This window comes from Theropithecus gelada, chromosome 1 (genome assembly GCF_003255815.1).
Source record: "Theropithecus gelada isolate Dixy chromosome 1, Tgel_1.0, whole genome shotgun sequence".
In the NCBI taxonomy this organism is placed as follows: Eukaryota; Metazoa; Chordata; class Mammalia; order Primates; family Cercopithecidae; genus Theropithecus; species Theropithecus gelada.
The window spans coordinates 34,828,291-34,845,917 of NC_037668.1; the positions used below are offsets into that span (position 1 = coordinate 34,828,291).

Genomic DNA, 17,627 nt, shown 5'->3' on the forward strand with positions numbered 1-17,627 from the left:
AGTGGGTTAGTGGCTGCTCAGGCCTGGTGTCGGGGGATAGGCAGTGGCTGCTAATGGGTACAGGGTTTCTTTTTCAGGGGAATGAAAACATTCCAGCCTTAGCCAGTGGCAATGGTTGTACATCCTGCAAATATACTAGAAATCACTGAATAGTACATTTTTTTTTTTTTTAGATGGAGTCTTGCTCTGTCCCCCCAGGCTGGAGTGCAGTGGTGTGATCTTGGCTCACTGCAACCTCCGCTTCCCAGGTTCAAGTGATTCTCCTGCCTCAGCCTCCCGAGTAGCTGAGATTACAGGCACGTGCCACCACACTCAGCTAATCTTTTGTATTTTTAGTGGAGACGGGGTTTCAACATGTTGGCCACATTGTTCTCAAACTCCTGAGCTCAGGTGATCCTCCCGCCTCGGCCTCCTAAAGTGCTAGCATTACAGGTGTTAACCACTGGGCCCAGCCAGTTTTTCAAAAGAGTGAATTTTGCAGTAGGTATATAAATTATATCTCGAAACTGTCATTAAAATGAAAAACTCTCTGGAGAGTGACATTTCAGCAAACAGAGGCTTTGGGGGAAGGAGAGGCCGTCTTCTGTGGGGTGTGGGTTAGACTAGGGGGTTGCTGTGACCTTGCCACTTTCCATGACCCCGGTGCCCTCCCCGGCCCGCCCAGCCCACAGACCTTGCAGGCTCAGCGGGGCTGGCGGGAGGTGGGCAGGGCTGGCGGGCACTGGTGTGTTGGGGTCCGAGGAGATCACCTCGCCTGGCTTCTTGCCCTCGGGCCCCTCAGGGATCAAGTCTGGGGTGCTGTACTTCCCGTTGACATGCTCAAACTCCTGAACCTGGGGTGGTGGGAGGGAAGGTGGGAGGGAAAGAGGGAGGGCAGTGGTGGCAGCTCAGCCCTAAGAGCCTCAGGGCAGCCGGGCGGCTGAAGGTGTCACAGGCTTGGGGCAGCTGCTGCCACCGCCCAAGGCTGGCCAAGCCAGGTCCCTCCCGACCACAAGCTCCCCTGCCCACCCTCCTACCCCGTGTGTCCTCCCACTGTACGTAATCCACCATCCTGACCTCCACCCCACAGGCCCCTCAACCAGAAAGGCTTTCCAGGTCAGTCCCTCTGGCCTGACTCAGACCCTGGGTGGCTATGTGGCCTGAGACAGGCACTTGTTTTCTGACCACTGACCCCCAAGGGACAGCAGCAGGAGCCCAGGCAGCCACCAGGAAGGGCCCTACAGAGAGCTACTCACCCACCTTCTTCCTAACTAGTGACATGACCCCGATGCGCGTCAGCACGTGCTGCCTGGAGAGGCCCTCCCGGGGCACGCCATCTGCGAAGGTCTCCGCACCGTCCGCCCCCGGCTCACACAGGTGCCGCATGAAGAGGGACACATAGGCTCTGGGGTGGCGGGGGGACTGGGGCTCAGGGAGTGGGGGGCCGGCAAGAACTCTCTGAGAGGGCAGGCGGGACCCCGGGGGACTCCTGGATGATCATCAGCCATCACCCCGCTCCCAGTCAGGCCTGGGCCAGGCCCGGGAAAGGACAGAGAGGGCCTTCCTGGCAAGGGGAACTCCTAGGACAGCCCTGGCCCTGGGTGACCGGGATCTTCCTCGCTGCCATAACACCCACTGGTCCAAACCAACTGGTCAGTGGTTTCTGCAAATCAGCCCTGCCCGGCACCAGGACTCCAGCCACCCAAAGACCAAATGGCAGTGAACTTTCCAGACGGCCTCATCCTGGTGGGAGCAAATGCTGCCCTCCGTAGGGCTCCCCCGCAGGACCCTGTCCTACTCAGGGACAGGTGGCCACACCCTGGGCCACCACCTAGCCCCTTTACCTAAACTCCTTCTCGCTCTTCCCTCGAAGGTCCCGCACCAGCCAGTGGGAGTTGAAGGCGTCCTGGGGGGGCATGCCCCAGCGCATGATGGCGTTCAGGAAGGCCTTCCGCTGGCGGGCGTTGAAGCCCAGCACCTGGGCGGGTGGAGCGCGGGAGTATGAGCCCAGGACAGAGACAGGGTGGGGGCGGAGGATTCTGGGATGGGGGAAGAAAAGCATGGGAGGAAGAGAAGGCAGGAAGGGGGCACAGAGAAGGCAGGAAGGGGGCACAGAGAAGGCAGGNAAGAGAAGGCAGGAAGGGGGCACAGAGAAGGCAGGAAGGGGGCACAGAGAAGGCAGGGCCTCCACCTGGGGCAGGACCCTGACGGCGAAGACCAGACCAAGTTCTGTCCCAGCCCCGCCTCCACCTGGCATGAGACCCTGGGCAGTGTCCCAGCCCTCCTCCATACCCCAGGGGCAGCAGGAAGCGGGGGCAGAAAGAGGTGCGGGAACAGACAGGCCCCACCTCGATGTTGCCACCAACTCGGGCGAGAAGCGGGGGCAGGGGCTTGTCCCTGTCACTCTTCAGCTGCCTCCGGGATTGTCGTCGTCCACCTGGGGAGCAGCCCGCCACAGCTCCTCAGGTGGGAGCCCAGAGATTCCTGACCCCCCTCTTCTGACCCCCAAGGACAGCAGCACCCCAGACCAGCCCCGCCCCTGCTGCCATGAGCTCCCCTGACGTGCCCTCAGCAGTAGCCCAGACCACTGAGACTCACTCTGCCCTTCTGGCCTCTCTTCAAAGTCCTCGTCCTCATCCTCGGAGCCAATGGAATATTCTGACTGGTTATCGGAGAGCTCATCCTGCCACTCTGCAGAGGGCCAGACAGAGGGGCACGGAGTGAGCTGTACAAGCAAAGCCCACCCTCAAGTTCAAGCATGCCCAGGGCCATGCCGAGCCACTGCACCCCAGCTCCGTAAGACAGCAGTGACAATGACAATGGCCCACCTACTTCCTGTGGGTTCATTTAATAATCCCAACACCACCACATGACACACTAAGGGTTATGTGTACCCACACATTACACGTACTGCACTGTTCTGTGGACATGGGGCTTGCCCAAGGCCACGTCACGAGCAGTGGTCAAGTCACTGAACTGATGCCACACCTTGTTCCCCCAAACACCCAACACCTCTGCACCTGCCCCCAGTCCCCTTTCCTCCAAAAAGCTGCCTCCCAGCTCCAACCAGCGCCACCCAGCGTTCCTGGCCCACACCTCCGGGGGTGTCCTGCACAGGTATGCCCCGACAGAATCCTGCCCCGCCCTCCGCCTCTGGGTATGGGGCACCATCCCTCCTGCCACACTCGCCCAGCTCTCCCGGCCCGCACCTCCCGGGGGTTCTGCACAGGGATGCCCTGACAGAATCCTGCCCTACCCTCCACCTCTGGGCAAGGGGCACCAGTCCCTCCCTCCGGGCACGCACCCTGGTCCTCCTGGGAGGCGTCGTTGTAGTTGACCTGCTTGCGGATGCGCTTGCCCTTGCCCAGGTTGCGGGCCAGGTCCTCCTGCTGCTGCTCGTAATGGTGCCGCAGCAGCTTCTCCCAGTAGTCGGGGTCCACGTTCTCCTCCTGCTTGATGATTTCCCGCTCCACCTCCTCCTGGGGAAGCCAGCACCACAGGCTCCATAGGAGCGGCCATCTCTGCCCTCCCGGAAGCCTCAGACTGCTTCCACCTGACCTGCCCTTTGCCCCCTTGGGGCTCAAGGATTAATGGGATGGCCTGCCTACTCCAGGAAGCCTTCTCTGATCACCCCAGCCCTAGCTGACCTTCCTCTCCCTGCCCCTATCCAGTCAATCATTTATTCATTCATCCATTCACAAAGCAAGTATTTCCTGGCCTCGGTCCAAGGACTGGGGTACTGAGTTGAATAAGCTCCCGTGCCTGCCCTCAGGAGGCTCCTGGTTTCAAAGGGAAAGGTCATGGGCTCACTGGGTCTGCAGGAGGGCTGGGGAGCAGAGGAGGAAAAGGAAAGGCCCCCAGGACAGACCCACAAGGAGCCCCTCAGGGACAGATGGGCTTTGCCTGGTGGAGAAGGGAGAAAAGCGTGGGGCAGACTAGGCATGGTGGCTCATTCCTGTAATCCCAGAACTTTGGGAGGCCGAGACAGGTGGATCACCTGAGGTCAGGAGTTCGAGACCAGCCTGGCCAACATGGCGAAGTCCTGTCTCTACTAAAAACACAAAAATTAGATGGGTGTGGTGGTGCACGCCAGTAATCCCAGCTACTTGTGAGGCTGAGGCACGAGAATCACTTAAACCTGGGAGGCGTTGGTTGCAGTGAGCCGATATTGTGCCACTGCACTCCAGCCTGGGCGACAGAGCGAGACTCCATTTCAAGAAAAAAAAAAGTGTAGGGCGTTCTGGAATGTTGGCGGTCCAGGTGCAGGGCCGAGATGCAGGCCCTGAGGAAGGGGTGGGAGGGCATAGCCGGGTAGGGACTGAAACCAGACTCTGGGCACAGGGCTCTGCGCAACGGGGTGGCAGATCAGCTTGCACTTCAGAGAGTGGGGAAGCTGGACTGGAGCCGGGATGATGCCACGGAGCAGGCGGCTGATGTGTGCAAGGGCAGTGGCCGGTCCATGTAGTTGTACTGCCCTCAGCACTGCCTCCGTCCCTTCCCTCACTGCTATGCCTAGTCCTGAGCCCACAGGTGGGGCAACAGGGCCCCGGCGGGGACGGCTGAGCACGTGGTTGGAGAGCGGAGCACACGCTGGAGTGCGGGGTCACAGCAGGGGGCACTAAGGCAGGAGTTCGGGGCCACAGCAGGGAGGGCGGGGCTGCGGCTGGAGGAGGGGGCTGAGGCTGGAGGGCGGGGTCACAGGTTTCGGGGCTGGCTGTGGCAGGAGGGCGGGGTCACAGTGGAAGGTGTGGGCGCATTGGAGGGCGGGGCTGCGGAAGGAGGGCAGGCCGGGACCTTACCACGCCGTCCTCCTCGCGCACCACGTACTGCGCCACCTTGAAGGAGCTCAGGTACTCGTTCATGTTCTGTAGCTCCGTGTCGTCTGTAGCGTCCTGGTTCCGGTCCAGCAGCTTAGAGATGGCCGCATCGTCATAGTGGATCACACTGCTGTCCTCCACATCCTTGTTGTCACCTGGGGAGCACGCAAGTGCAGTGCGGGGACAAAGACTGCCCTGATCCAGCCCCGGGGACCCAGGAACAGACTCCGAACAATGGCCCTTCCCATCCCCACCAGGGGCTGCAGCTGAGAGGCGTGGTGACCAAACAGAGGAAACCGCGCTGTCACAGCTCCGTTCCCCGTCCACCCGGCAGTCCCAGGACACTCAAGTGAGGGCGGGTCAAGGAACCCCTCCTCTGCAGGAGCAGCCACCTGGCCGCAGGAGGAGCTGAGACTAGGCTGGGTTGACCCCTACCTGGTGGGGTGCTGCCGTGCTTCTTCTTTGCACTGGCAGCCAAGTTCCCCCCTTTGGAGGACTGGACATCAGGGATGGGTGTGACCGGCCTCTGGCCCTGAGACATCATGCCTGTCAGACAGAGGAGGAGAGCACTGGTGCAGGAGCACAGAGGGCTGCAGGAGCACAGACGGCTGCAGGGTTGGCGGGCAGACACCACCCTGGGCTGTCCTGGCCAGGAGACACAGGTTGGGGGTGCAGGAGAGAGGCTGTGTGTTGGAGCGGGCAGGGACCCCAGCAAGCCCTGGATAGGTGTCTCAGCGGGACCACCCCAGGCCCCGCCGTGCTCCCTCGGAACAGAGGCCCACCCTCCACGTCGTCTTTGAAGAGCTCCTCTGTGCCGAACTTGAGGATGTCATCCAGCTCTTGCTTGGTCATGGACCCCGACTTGGAGCCGAGACCAGGTCGCACCACCAGGTGGGTGAGCATCATCTTGCGCTTGGCCACCTGCGTAATGCGCTCCTCCACTGAGGCCCGAGTCACGAAGCGGTAGATCATCACCTTCTTGTTCTGGCCAATGCGGTGGGCGCGGCTGAAGGCCTGGGGAGACTTGCACCTCAGCACCTGTGGCTCACCCAGGGCTCCAGGCAATGCAAGGGGTCACACCAATGAGCTCAAGAGCATGGAATGGGGTGCATGACTGTGTAGGCAAAGGCATGTGGTGCGTGCACCCCTGCAGCTGGGCTCCCTCCCTGACTGCGGAGCCTCCCACGAGCCTGGGTGCCAGGCTGGGTTTGGAGTGGAAAAGCTCCCAGCCAGTGGAAGCAGGCAGGACTGCAGGTGTGCAAGAGTGTGGGAGGGATGACACGGCCAGTGTGCTGAGTGTAACTGAAGCCACACAGAGCTTCATGGGGGCCATAGGGAGGTAGGAGGAGGCTGCATTTCCCTGTGAGCGAACCACTAATGGGACCACAAGACCATGTGCTGGAGGCGCGCAGCCACCTTCTGAGGGCAGCAAGGAGCTGAATCTGCCCAGTATCATACAAGGAAGTGCCTCTGTGCAGCCCTGCATGAGGTGACCTGGGTGTGGCCGTGTATATCCGTGTGCATGGGCGCACACACGCGTGAATGAGAGACATCAATTTGTATGTGTTCCCCTACATTTGTAAGCGTTCGATGTGTGTGTCCCAGTGCCCGAGAGGGGTGGCCAGGGACACGAGGGTGGCTCTATTCCCATAGCCCCTCCCCCCGCAGCCCTTCCATCCTTCCTTATCAGCCCCATCTGCCCCCTGTACTATCTCATCCTCCCCTACTCACCTCCCACAGGCCCCACTCTCTGCTCCCCGCCCCCTCCAAAATGGGTGCCCCTCTGGGTCCCAGGGCTCCCTCTTCCTGCCTCCCTCCTTGGTCCTGAGGATGGGAAAGACCAGATCAGAGGCCCCGACGAACTGCTGTGTGCCCCGGGACACTTCCCCTGCCTTCTCCCTGCCCTCTCCAAGCCTGTTTCCTCCTCTGGACAAGGACGGAGCTGGAGGGATGAGCTTCCACTCACTCCCCGGGCCCGTCTTGGGGCCGAGACTCCATAAGGGACGGAGGCCCACAGCAGCAGGGTAGGTGAGGGGGCAATGGCCAGGAGGGCATGAAGGACAGAACCTGCCTCAGGCCCGGGATGAGAGGCCCCCTGGGAGGGTGACGGGTGGCAGCGGCACAGACCTGGATGTCGTTGTGCGGGTTCCAGTCCGAGTCGTAGATGATGACAGTGTCGGCTGTGGCCAGGTTGATGCCCAGGCCGCCTGCCCGGGTTGAAAGGAGGAAGCAGAATTGCTGGGCCCCGGGGGCTGAAAAAGAGAGGCCAGCAGATGGGGGTGTTTGTGGGGGTGTACCTTGGGCAGGGAGATGGGCGTGCCAGAAAGGAGGTGGGGAGAACAGAGGGAAGGAACTGCAGCAACAGGTCCCTGGCAGAGAAGGACAAAGCCGGAGACCCCATCAGAGACAGGTGGCCATAGCTGCACTCAGGGGAGCCAGAGGGGAGGCCTGCCCAAGCCCACTTAGCCCCCAGCGTGCTCTGAGCCCTGGCCCAATGGGAGGTCACTGGAACGAGGAGGTCAATTTTCAAAGCCCAGATGAGCAAAAAACAAAGTGCAAGCCGCCAGCAAAGTACAAGCAGAGCCCAGAGAGCTCAGTCCTCCATGTCCCCCCAGCTTCCCACCCCCGGCTTCCCTTAGCCCACCGATGCTGTCAGGGCAGCCCGGGAAAACTCAGGGGCACAGCTCCGGGGCCTGGGGTCCCACCCCACTGGGCAACCCTGTCACAGGATGGCAGGTTCTCAGCATCTCGGGACCCTTCAGTGACCTGGGACTGACCACAGCCCCCACTGGAGCTGCAAACAGGCCCCCGGCACACCCAGGGCTTCAGCCACTCCTGCTTCCACATGTGGCTGGGCCACGTCTAGACCCGGAAACTCTGAACTTGCTATTCCTCTTGGCTCTCTGGCACGAGTGTGCAAAAGGAATTACTGCTTCGGGTGTTCGGAGAGCATGGTCCAGCCCCTTTCTAAGGGCTGACGCCCCAGGGAAACAAAGCTTGTTACTATTTGCTGCAAACTTGCTACTGAAGCTTGCAGCTGACTGCTTCCCACTCCAGAAGTTTCCTTTGCTACAGGAGAAGCTCCACTGGCAAGACCCTCCTCGCCTCTGCCCTCGTCTCTCCTTCCCAGCCAGGGAAGACCGAGCGTGGGTGACTCTGGGGGAAGAACCTGATCGTGTGTGGCCCGGCCGTTTCACTCTCTCCTGCCTCTGGAAGTGGCCCCAGGTAGCACATGCATCTCTGTACCTCCTGCCACCATTTGCCATACGGCAGGCTCTGTCCAACACCACTTGTCACTGGGGCTTATCTGGTGTCAATATTAGAGCCCCCGTCTGCCTTTCTCATTGTCTAGCTCCATTCCCAGCAGGTGTTATCTGCTGGGCCCCTCAGAACTCCGATTCCATGGGAGGAATCCTTTTAACACTGGAAGCTCAGGGGAAGCTGCCGAGGCCTGGGACTGGCCTGCTGTCTTCAGCTGTTCGTGGCTCTGCTTACACACCATTGGCTGGGTGGCCTGGCTAAGAACCAGGCCTGGGAGAAGAGGCCAAAAAGGGGTCTCAATCAGAACCCTTGGGCGGGATGGGGGTACCGTTGAATCTGTCGATCGCCTCCTGTCGGAGGCCGCCGGTGATGCCACCATCAATCCTCTCATACTTGTAGCCTTCGTACTCCAGGAAGTCCTCCAGGAGGTCCAGCATCTTGGTCATCTGCAGGTGAGATGGGCACATGAGGAACTGCCAAGGAGCAAGGGACCCCATGGGCCATGGGCAGGGACCCCGCCACAGCCAGGGGAGGGAAAGAGCCGCCTGCTAGGTGGGGACTCAGCTGGGTCCCAGGCAGGCCCAACTCAGGACTCTGGGGAAGAACGAAGCTTCCAACCTCACCCCGCGGAGCTAATCCATCCTCCTGCCCAGCCCCGCAGCCACTTGCCTAAATCAGGGCTCTGACACGAGCCTCCCCTGCTCCCACCACACAGAATTAAGCTCCATCTTCTTGCCCTGTATTCAAGGCTCTGCTGGACTAGTGCTCCTTCACAGCCCCCAGCCATTCCAAACTACCTGACTCTCTTTCTGGAATACCCACCCCCTTCCTGCCTAGGGAACACAAACATCACCTCTGTGATGTCTTCCCTGATTTCACTCCTCCCCATGAGAAAAGAAAAGCAGTCCCTTCTAAGCTCCCACGACCCCGTGTAATTCCCTTTATTCTCAAGAGAGAGAGAGTTTAGCTGGATATAAAACTATCAGCACACATTTTCCCTCAGTGCATTGGAGATTTTGCCACGGTCCCTGCCACCTGTTGTTGTTAAGAAGACTGAGAACGATCTGGTTGCCCTTATTTTACTAGGTCTAAAGTACCTAGGAGTTCTAAAGTGTCTAAGGATTCATTTATTTATATTTATCTTGCTTGGTACTCCAGAAGGCACTCCAGATCTGAGACCTCACATCTCTCTCCAGGTCTGCAAACTCTCAACAAATCCAGCTTCTTCACCATTTTTTCTCTTTTTTCTGCAACTCCAATTGGATGATTGTTGGAGCATTTCAAGGTGTCTTCCATGTTCTCTCTGTTTTATCTTTGTCTCTGTACACTGCATTCTGGGGAAATGCCTCAGCACCGGGTTCCAATTCATCAATAAGTTCTCTTCAACAGTGTTCAGAGTCTGTCCAGTCTGTTGAAATGTTTTATTTCAATTTCATGCATGTTTCTATCCAGTTGTTCCTATTTCAGTTCTTCCTGCTTTTGCTTAATTTCTTCTTTATTTTAGGGTGTCAATTACTTCATCATTTTTGAGGATACTAAACACGTCTACATAAAGTCTTTTCAGGCTATCCTATTCTTTCTCTCTCTCTCTCTCTCTCTCTCTCTCTCTCAAGAGACAGGGTCTTGCTCTGTCCCTCAGACTGGACTGAAGTGACAAGATCATAGCTCACTGCAACCTTCAACTCCTGGGCTCAAGCAATCCTCCTGCCTCAACCTCCCAAGTCGCTGGAATTACAGGGTGAGCCACTGCACCCAGCCCCTATTTTCTTTTTCTTTTTTTTTTTTTTTTTGAGACAGAGTCTCACTCTGTAGCCCAGGCTGGAGTGCAGTGGCCGGATCTCTGCTCACTGCAAGCTCCGCCTCCTGGATTCACGCCATTCTCCTGCCTCAGCCTCCCGTGTAGCTGGGACTACGGGCACCCGCTACCGTACCCGGCTAATTTTTTTTTTTTTTTTTTGTATTTTTAGTAGAGACGGGGTTTCACCGTGTTAGCCAGGATGGTCTCGATCTCCTAACCTCGTGATCCGCCCGTCTCAGCCTCCCAAAGTGCTGGGATTACAGGCGTGAGCCACCGCGCCCGACCCCAGCCCCTATTTTCTTACTTGGATTCTATTTATTGCTTTGGGGGATGTCTCGGCATTCACTTTTGTATGGGTTTGGAATTGGGGTTCACAGGCTCATTTTAGGCAGGAGGGTCCTGTCTCTGCCGCTTGCCCCACATGCACATTTCTGGAAGCTGTGTGGTTCCCATTATTGGGTATCTCAAGGCCTCTGACCAGACTTGCGTCTCGTGTTCGTACCGAGGTACTGGGGGGTGTGGATCCATCTCCACTCTAGCCACTCCTCGGCTCGGCCGCTGCTCTCAAACTTGCCCTGCTTTCCAGTATTCTTTGCGCTGAAGCAGCCCAGCAGGGTGACCCGGGGCTGCAGGCGGCGGACGCTGCTTTCAGTTGATGTTTGTGCACAAGGAGCCATAGCCCAGACTCTGGGTTTGAGCAAGGGGCCTGGCTCAGTCGGCCCACAAGAGGAGCATTTTTAGCCCCATGACCCTGTAGGATCATCACTGTGGCCTCCAACACAGAGCTGACCACAGGGTCAGGTACCTGTCCCTTGAGCTGTCTCCCACAGTAGACTGAGCAGCTTGAGGACAGGGACTAGATCACTGGTCCCTGCACCCATGTGCCAGCACAGAGCCTGACTATGACAGACGCAAACAAAGGGATGGAGAAAGAAATGAACACACCTGAGCCTGCAGCCCTGCCTCCAAGCCAACAAGCCAGGTGCCAGTGGCCCCTCAGGGCCTATTGGAGAGAGAAATTCCTCCCAACCGTACCCCAGGGCCCCACCTTAATGAGAAACCAAGCTGCAGGGGAGGAGGGGGCTGTCTACCAGCCTGGCTATGCAGACCAGAAGGGCAGGTGCGGGTAGATGCTGCTCTTTATGGCAACTGTGCTCTGAGCTCCTCAGCTGCATCATGCCAGAGCACGGGGGCGTGACCCCCGACACACAGTCACGTGACCCGCATGGGACCGGCACTGGGTCCTGAAGGGTGCCAGCAAGTTTGCGCCCCCAAACATCAGGGCAGGATGCTCTCTGTGGGGTGTGGAGCCATGGCGGGGCTGGGCAGGGGCAGCGCACCTGGGAGAAGATGAGCACACGGTGCCCCTCGTCCCGCAGTTTCTTCAGCATCTTCTGCAGCAGCATGAGCTTCCCTGAAGACTTGACCAGGGAGCTTCCATCGTAGGAGCCATTGGGCAAGACAGGGGCCTCCTGCAGACACAGCAGGAGGTGGGGCGTTGGCGGGCTCCCCTCTCCGACTGCACCAAAGAGGCCGCAGGGAACAGACAGGTGCCGAGCAATGGGGTGATGGCCTGTCTGCCTGCTGAACATGAGGCCGACACCCAAGCCAGGCTCCACAGTGCGGGGTAGACCGTGGGTCCCATGGCCCTGGCTCCAGGCCCCCCGTTCCCAGGCAGGGCTCACAGCTGTGCCAGCCCTACCACAGCAGCGGGTTCCACATTAAGTTCCCCAGCACCTTCCAGAGTGGCCACAGGCAACCTTCCATGATGGCCAGGGAAACCTACCATGGCGGCATCGCCACAATGGCCAGGGGAACCTACCACAGCGGCCACAGGAACCTACCACAGTAGTCACAGGCACCTACCATGGCGGCCATGGAGAAGCTGCCATGATGGCCAGGGAAACCTACCACAGCAGCCACAGGGAAGAGGTAGGGGTGGTTGCAGCACTTCTTCAGGTCCATCATGATATTGAGCAGCGATACTTGGTTCCCGCCCCCCTTGGAGTTCAGCGCCTCAAAGTTCCGCGTGAGGATGAACTTGTAGTACTTCCTGCAGCAGGGCACGAGGAAAGGCAGGCTGGGTCAGACCCACCTCCTAGAGGGCTCTCTCCGCTCTGCAGCGGGGCTGGAAGCTGGTGGCCAAGCACCCATTTATAGAGAGACCCAAGGGACCCCCAAGAGGTGAAGCCACCAGCCTGGAGTCCCCCTGCAAGTGACTGGGGGACACTGCTAGCACTCAGGCGGCCGAAACGCTGGTCACTAAAACCTGAGAAGAGGCCCCACGAAGAAAGTATATGCAAAGCATGAGCCCAGGCCTCAGTGAGGCTGAAGAGCCCTCCACCCACCTGGGAAGCGACCCAGGAGAGCAGCCCAGGGGAAGGGGCACGCACAGGCTGCTCCAGGCTCAGCCCACCACTCACTTCTGCATCTGACTCAGCTCCACCCGGACGATGAGCTCAGTCTTGGCCGGCATGTTCTTGAACACGTCAGCCTTGAGCCGCCTGAGCATGTGCGGCCCCAGCAGGTCATGTAGCTTCTTGATTTGGTCTTCCTTGGAGATGTCAGCAAACTCCTCCAGGAAGCCCTCCAGGTTGCTGCAACAAAAAGCTGGGATAACAGCCGAGAGCAGAGGACCGGGGCAAGGGAGGCAGGGTGCAGAGCGCCCAGCCCATGTAGGCTGGCTGGCTGGTGAACCAGAGAGCCCTGGCATTGCCCTGGGGATCGTCTCAATTTCTGTCTAAGCCTTGTCGCCTCTACACATCACAGCCCTCTTTTCCTCAGCCACCCTGGACACCTTTCCATCCTCAAAACCATCCAGGACAGGAGCTCTCTATTACCCAGATAATAGAGGAAGAAGCTGAGTCTGATGAGTGCCCAAGCTGATACAGTCCAGCTTTGCCAAAACCTGCCCTCAAATCTACATCTCCTGGTGGCTCACGCCTGTAATCCCAACACTTTGGGAGGCCGAGATGGGCGGATCACCTGAGGTCGGGAGTTCAAGACCAGCCTGGCCAATATGGTGAAACCCCATCTCTACTAAAAATATACAAAAATTAGTTGGGCATGGTGACACATGCCTGTAATCCCAGCTACTCAGGAGGCTGAGTCAGGAGAATGGCTTGAACCCAGGAGGCGGAGGTTGCAGTGAACTGAGATCAAGCCACTGCACTCTGGCCTGGGCGACAGAGTGAGACTGTTTCTTTAAAAAAAAAAAAAAAAAAAAAAACTACATCTCCTGATTCCACAATCGACACTCTGCACCCTGAACGCCCCATTCTGAGCAGGCAAGTGGAGGTAGGTGAAGATGAGGAGGCTGGGGCAGTGGGTTCCGGCCACCTGGGAGCTTGCCTCTGCCTCCCCCACGGTTGCCCATGTGAGTCACTGGGGTCTCAGCAGAGGGAAAGGAACCTGCCAGGGGAGTGCAGGCAGGGACAGTAGTCCAGGAGGAGCCCTGGGTGGTCTAGGGCAGAGCTAAGGAAGAGTCGTGGTATTAGCAGCAGTTGATATTTACCAAACACTCCCGTGTACCCACACCACCCACCCCAACACCCTGCTTCTGCGGGAGGTCAAAGCGGGGACGTCGCTAACACTCCCTTTTTACTGATGAGGAAGGAACGGCTGAGCAGGTCTCACAGCCAGGATGGGCTATTGATCTGTCTTCACTGGGGCCACCCCAGCCCCACCACCACCTCCCTGGCCGGATCCAGGTGACTCACTTGAACCTCTCTGGAGTGAGGAAGTTGAGGAGATGGAACAGCTCCTCCAGGTTGTTCTGAAGGGGAGTCCCCGTCAGCAGCAGCTTGTAATCAATCTTGTAGCTGTTTAAGACCCTAAAAAACTGAGGGGAGGAGAGGGGGGCCCATCAGGGGGCTCTGGGTGGCCCCTCGCCCTGGGCAGCTCTGGGGTCTGGCGGCCGGCGCCACCTACCTTGGACTGGTTGTTCTTGAGGCGGTGGGCCTCATCTACCACCAGGCAGGCCCACTCAATGGAGCCCAGGATGGCCTGGTCGATGGTGATGAGCTCATAGGAGGTGAGCAGCACATGGAATTTGATCTGCACTTCTTTCTGGAGAAAAGAGGGGCATTGGGGAGGCGACAGCTGGGAGCAGAGCGGATCACAGTCCCAGGAGACAAAGAGCCAAGAAGGAGGTGTGCACAGGAACACACAAAGGCTCCAGGGAGCCCTGGGCCGGCCAGCCTAGCACCAGAGGGGCAGATGCTGGCCACCAAGCAGAGGGGCATCAACTGAGGCCCAGAGCACAGCCCTGAGGGTGGTGTGGACGACAAGAAACGGCCTCCACTCGTAACACCACCAGTGAGACAGGGTCTTACTCTCATCCCCCAGCCTGGAGTGCAGTGGCACGATCACAGCTCACTGCAACCTCCACCTCCCAGGTGAGGTGGCTCCAGCAATCCTCCCACCTCAGCCTCCCAGGTAGCTGGGACCGCAGGCACGCATTACCACACCCAGCTAACTTTTGCATTTTTGTAGAGACAGGGTTTCACCATGTTGCCGAAGCTGGTCTCAAACTTCTGAACTCAAGTGAACTGCCCGCCTCTACCTCCCAAAGCGTTGGGATTACAGGCATGAGCCACCTCAACCAGCCCTGGCTCCGGGCTTATTACTTCCTTTCCGCTCTCACCTCATCCGAACAAAACATGAGCTCAACTGTGTCCTTTATCCCCCACTGCCCCCAGGGTTATTTTTGTTTTTTGGAGAGAGGAGATCTCACTATGTTAACCAGGCTGGTTTCAAACTCCTGGCCTCAAGCAATTCTCCTGCCTCAGTCTCCCAATGTACTGGGAATACAGGCATGAGTCACTGTACCTGGCCTTTTATCCCCATTTAAAGCTCACGGGGCCTCAGGCTGGAGCACTCTCCCAGGTCCCTGTGGCTAATAAATGGCAGAGCCAAGACATGAACAGAGAAACGGACCCTGCACTTGGGGTTTAATGCCCTGAGGTTGCTGATTTGAAATTATTAATTTCAAATTATTGTTGAATTTGTGGTTTGTAACATATATCCCAGGGGACAGTGGAGTGTATGCTGGAGACGTGGAGCCTCCCTGGGACAGGTTCTCATTCCCCTGCTCCCCTGCCCCTGCCTGGTGACCGCTGTCCCCCTACTCCCCCTGGTGGGGGCCTGGGCCTGGGTGCTAGTGGGGAGGGAAAGCCAGGCACACGGTTTATGCACCAAGTTCCAGGACAGAGCCTGGTGCCTGTGAGGGTCTGCACTCTTCCGGTGAGGATCCCCACACCTGAAGGAACACGACTTTAAAATGCAAATTTAGGCAGGAGAATCACTTGAACCCAGGAGGCAGAGGTTGCAGTGAGTCGAGATCACACCACTGCACTCTAGCCTGGGTGACAGAGTGAGACTCTGTCTCCAAAAAAAAAAAAAAGAAAAAAAGAAAACAAATGTAAAATACCTTGGCATGTTGACAGAGAGACCACAGAAGAAAGCAAAAAGCTGTTTTCCTGCGAGCCCTGCATTTTCATTTTGCATTGGGCCCCCCCCCCACCCAGTGAAGCAGGCCTGTCCTGTCCTGTACCAAACCTGCCTCTCCCAGCAGCCCACATGCCTGTGATAGAGCAGAGAGGGCCAAGGATGCTGTGCAGCACAGGCTTTGCCCACACATGGCACCTGGGTTTACACACAATCTTTTAGCCTCGGTCTCCTCGCCTATCTAGGTGAAGAATGCTATGAGAACTCAAAGAGCTAAGTCTGTTCCTCAAAAAATCAAAAATAGAATTACCATATGATCCGGCAGTTCCACTTCTGGGTGTATACCCAAAAGAAGTGAAAGCTGGGACCCAAAGGGGTATTTGCACACCCATATTCCTAGACGATCACTAAAAGCCAGAAGCAACTCAAGTGCCCATCACCAGATGAACAGATCAACAAAACGTGGTCTATCCACGTGATGGGATGTTCTCCAGCCTTGGAAGGAAATTCTGACCCGTGCTACAACATGCATGAACCTCAAGGACATTCTGCTCAGTGAAATGAGCCAGTCGCAAAACGACAGATGCTTCCCGATTCTACTCATATGAAGTACCCAGAGTAGTGAACCTCGTGCAGACAGACAGTAAACTGGTGGCTGCCAGAGGCTGGAGGTGGTGGGGATGTTCATGTTTAATGGGGACAGAGTTTCCTTCCTACAAGATGAGAAGAGTGCTGGAGATTGGTTGCATAACAATGTGAATGTACTTAACACTATTGAACTGGTTTTTTTTTTTTTTTTTTTTTTTTTTTTTTTTTGGTTCGTTGTTGCTGTTGTTGAGATAGAATTTAGCTCTTGTTGCCCAGGATGGAGTGCAATGGCGTGACCTCGGCTCACTGCAACCTCTGCCTCCCAGGTTCAAGCAATTCTCCTGCCTCAGCCTCCTGAGTAGCTGGGATTACAGGTGTGCACCAGCACGCCTGGCTAATTTTTGTATTTTTAGTAGAGATGGGGTTTCACCATGTTGGCCAGGCTAGTCTCAAACTCCTGACCAAACAGGTGATCCATCCGCCTTGGCCTCCCAAAGTGCTGGGATCACAGGCGTGAGCCACCGTGCCTGGCTGTTTTTTGTTTTTTGTTTTTTTTTTAAGAGACAGAGTCTCACTATGTTGTCCAGGCAAGAGTGCAACAGCTGTTCACAGACACAATCATGGCGCACTCCAGCCTCGAACTCCTGGGCTCAGGCAATCATCCTGCCTCAGCCTCCCAAGTAGCTAGGACCACAGGTGCACACCACCATGCCCAGCTGAACTGTACTCTTAAAAATGGTTAGGATGGTAAGTTTTACATTATGTGTATTTTACCACAACTTTTAACAATAAAATAATTAAACAGTAAATATAATAGAAGAGCCAAATCAGCGAAGTGCCTGGCACACAGCAGGGTCCCAGCATGGCTCAGGGGAGGTTCTTTTTGTGTCTAATGACCAGGGGCTCATCCATCTACAAAGTCACCTGTGGGATCATTGATTCATTCACTCATTCAACAGTTTATGAGCATCTCTAAGAGCCACAGCTGCCAGCAGACAGTGGAGGAGGCCGACATAAGGGACTCGGAGGGCATGTGGGAGGATCCGCCAGCCAACAAGGCTGTAGCACTGACATTTTCTAGGGGCCAATGGCTGCAAGTCCTCGCTCCTCAATGTGGAGAGTATTTAGAGATGCAGAGGCTGGGCCAGGTGTGGTAGCTCACACCTGTAATCCCAGCACTTTGGGAGGCTGAGGCAGGCAGATCATGAGGTCAAGAGATCAAGACCATCCTGGCCAACATGTGAAACCCGGTCTCTACTAAAAATACAAAAAGCGGCTGAGTGTGGTGGGATGCACCTGTAGTCCCAGCTACTCGGGAGGCTGAGGCAGGTGAATCGCTTGAACCTGGGAGGCAGAGGTTGCAGTGAGCCGAGATCACACCACTGCACTCCAGCCTGGTGACGGAGTGAGACTCCATCTCAAAAAAAAAAAAAAGAAAAAGAAATGCAGGCCTGGCACGGTGGCTCAAGCCTGTAATCCCAGCACTTTGGGAGGCTGAGGCGGGTGGATCACGAGGTCAGGAGATCGAGACCATCCTGGCTAACATGGTGAAACCCCGTCTCTACTAAAAATACAAAAAACTAGCCGGGTGTGGTGGCGGGCGCCTGTAGTCCCAGCTACTCGGAGGCTGAGGCGGGAGAATGGCGTGAACCCGGGAGGCGGAGCTTGCAGTGAGCCGAGATCGCGCCACTGCACTCCAGCCTGGGCGACACAGCGAGACTCCGTCTCAAAAAAAA

General features: G+C 57.2%; 1 protein-coding gene across 1 annotated transcript in view; it reads right to left on the reverse strand.

Moving 5' to 3' along the window:
- The window catches only part of CHD5 (chromodomain helicase DNA binding protein 5), a 78,195-nt gene that overhangs the window by 20,391 nt on the left and 40,177 nt on the right, over positions 1-17,627 (reverse strand). The window contains exons 16-31 of the mRNA XM_025384202.1: positions 13,786-13,923; positions 13,575-13,696; positions 12,279-12,452; positions 11,767-11,908; positions 11,196-11,327; positions 8,386-8,503; positions 6,924-7,048; positions 5,579-5,810; positions 5,232-5,342; positions 4,779-4,951; positions 3,284-3,458; positions 2,578-2,670; positions 2,328-2,416; positions 1,824-1,957; positions 1,240-1,384; positions 674-833 (exon numbers count right to left, since the gene is read on the reverse strand). Of these exons, the coding sequence (XP_025239987.1) occupies positions 674-833; positions 1,240-1,384; positions 1,824-1,957; positions 2,328-2,416; positions 2,578-2,670; positions 3,284-3,458; positions 4,779-4,951; positions 5,232-5,342; positions 5,579-5,810; positions 6,924-7,048; positions 8,386-8,503; positions 11,196-11,327; positions 11,767-11,908; positions 12,279-12,452; positions 13,575-13,696; positions 13,786-13,923 (2,263 nt within the window). The remainder of the gene's footprint in view (positions 1-673; positions 834-1,239; positions 1,385-1,823; positions 1,958-2,327; positions 2,417-2,577; positions 2,671-3,283; positions 3,459-4,778; positions 4,952-5,231; positions 5,343-5,578; positions 5,811-6,923; positions 7,049-8,385; positions 8,504-11,195; positions 11,328-11,766; positions 11,909-12,278; positions 12,453-13,574; positions 13,697-13,785; positions 13,924-17,627) is intronic.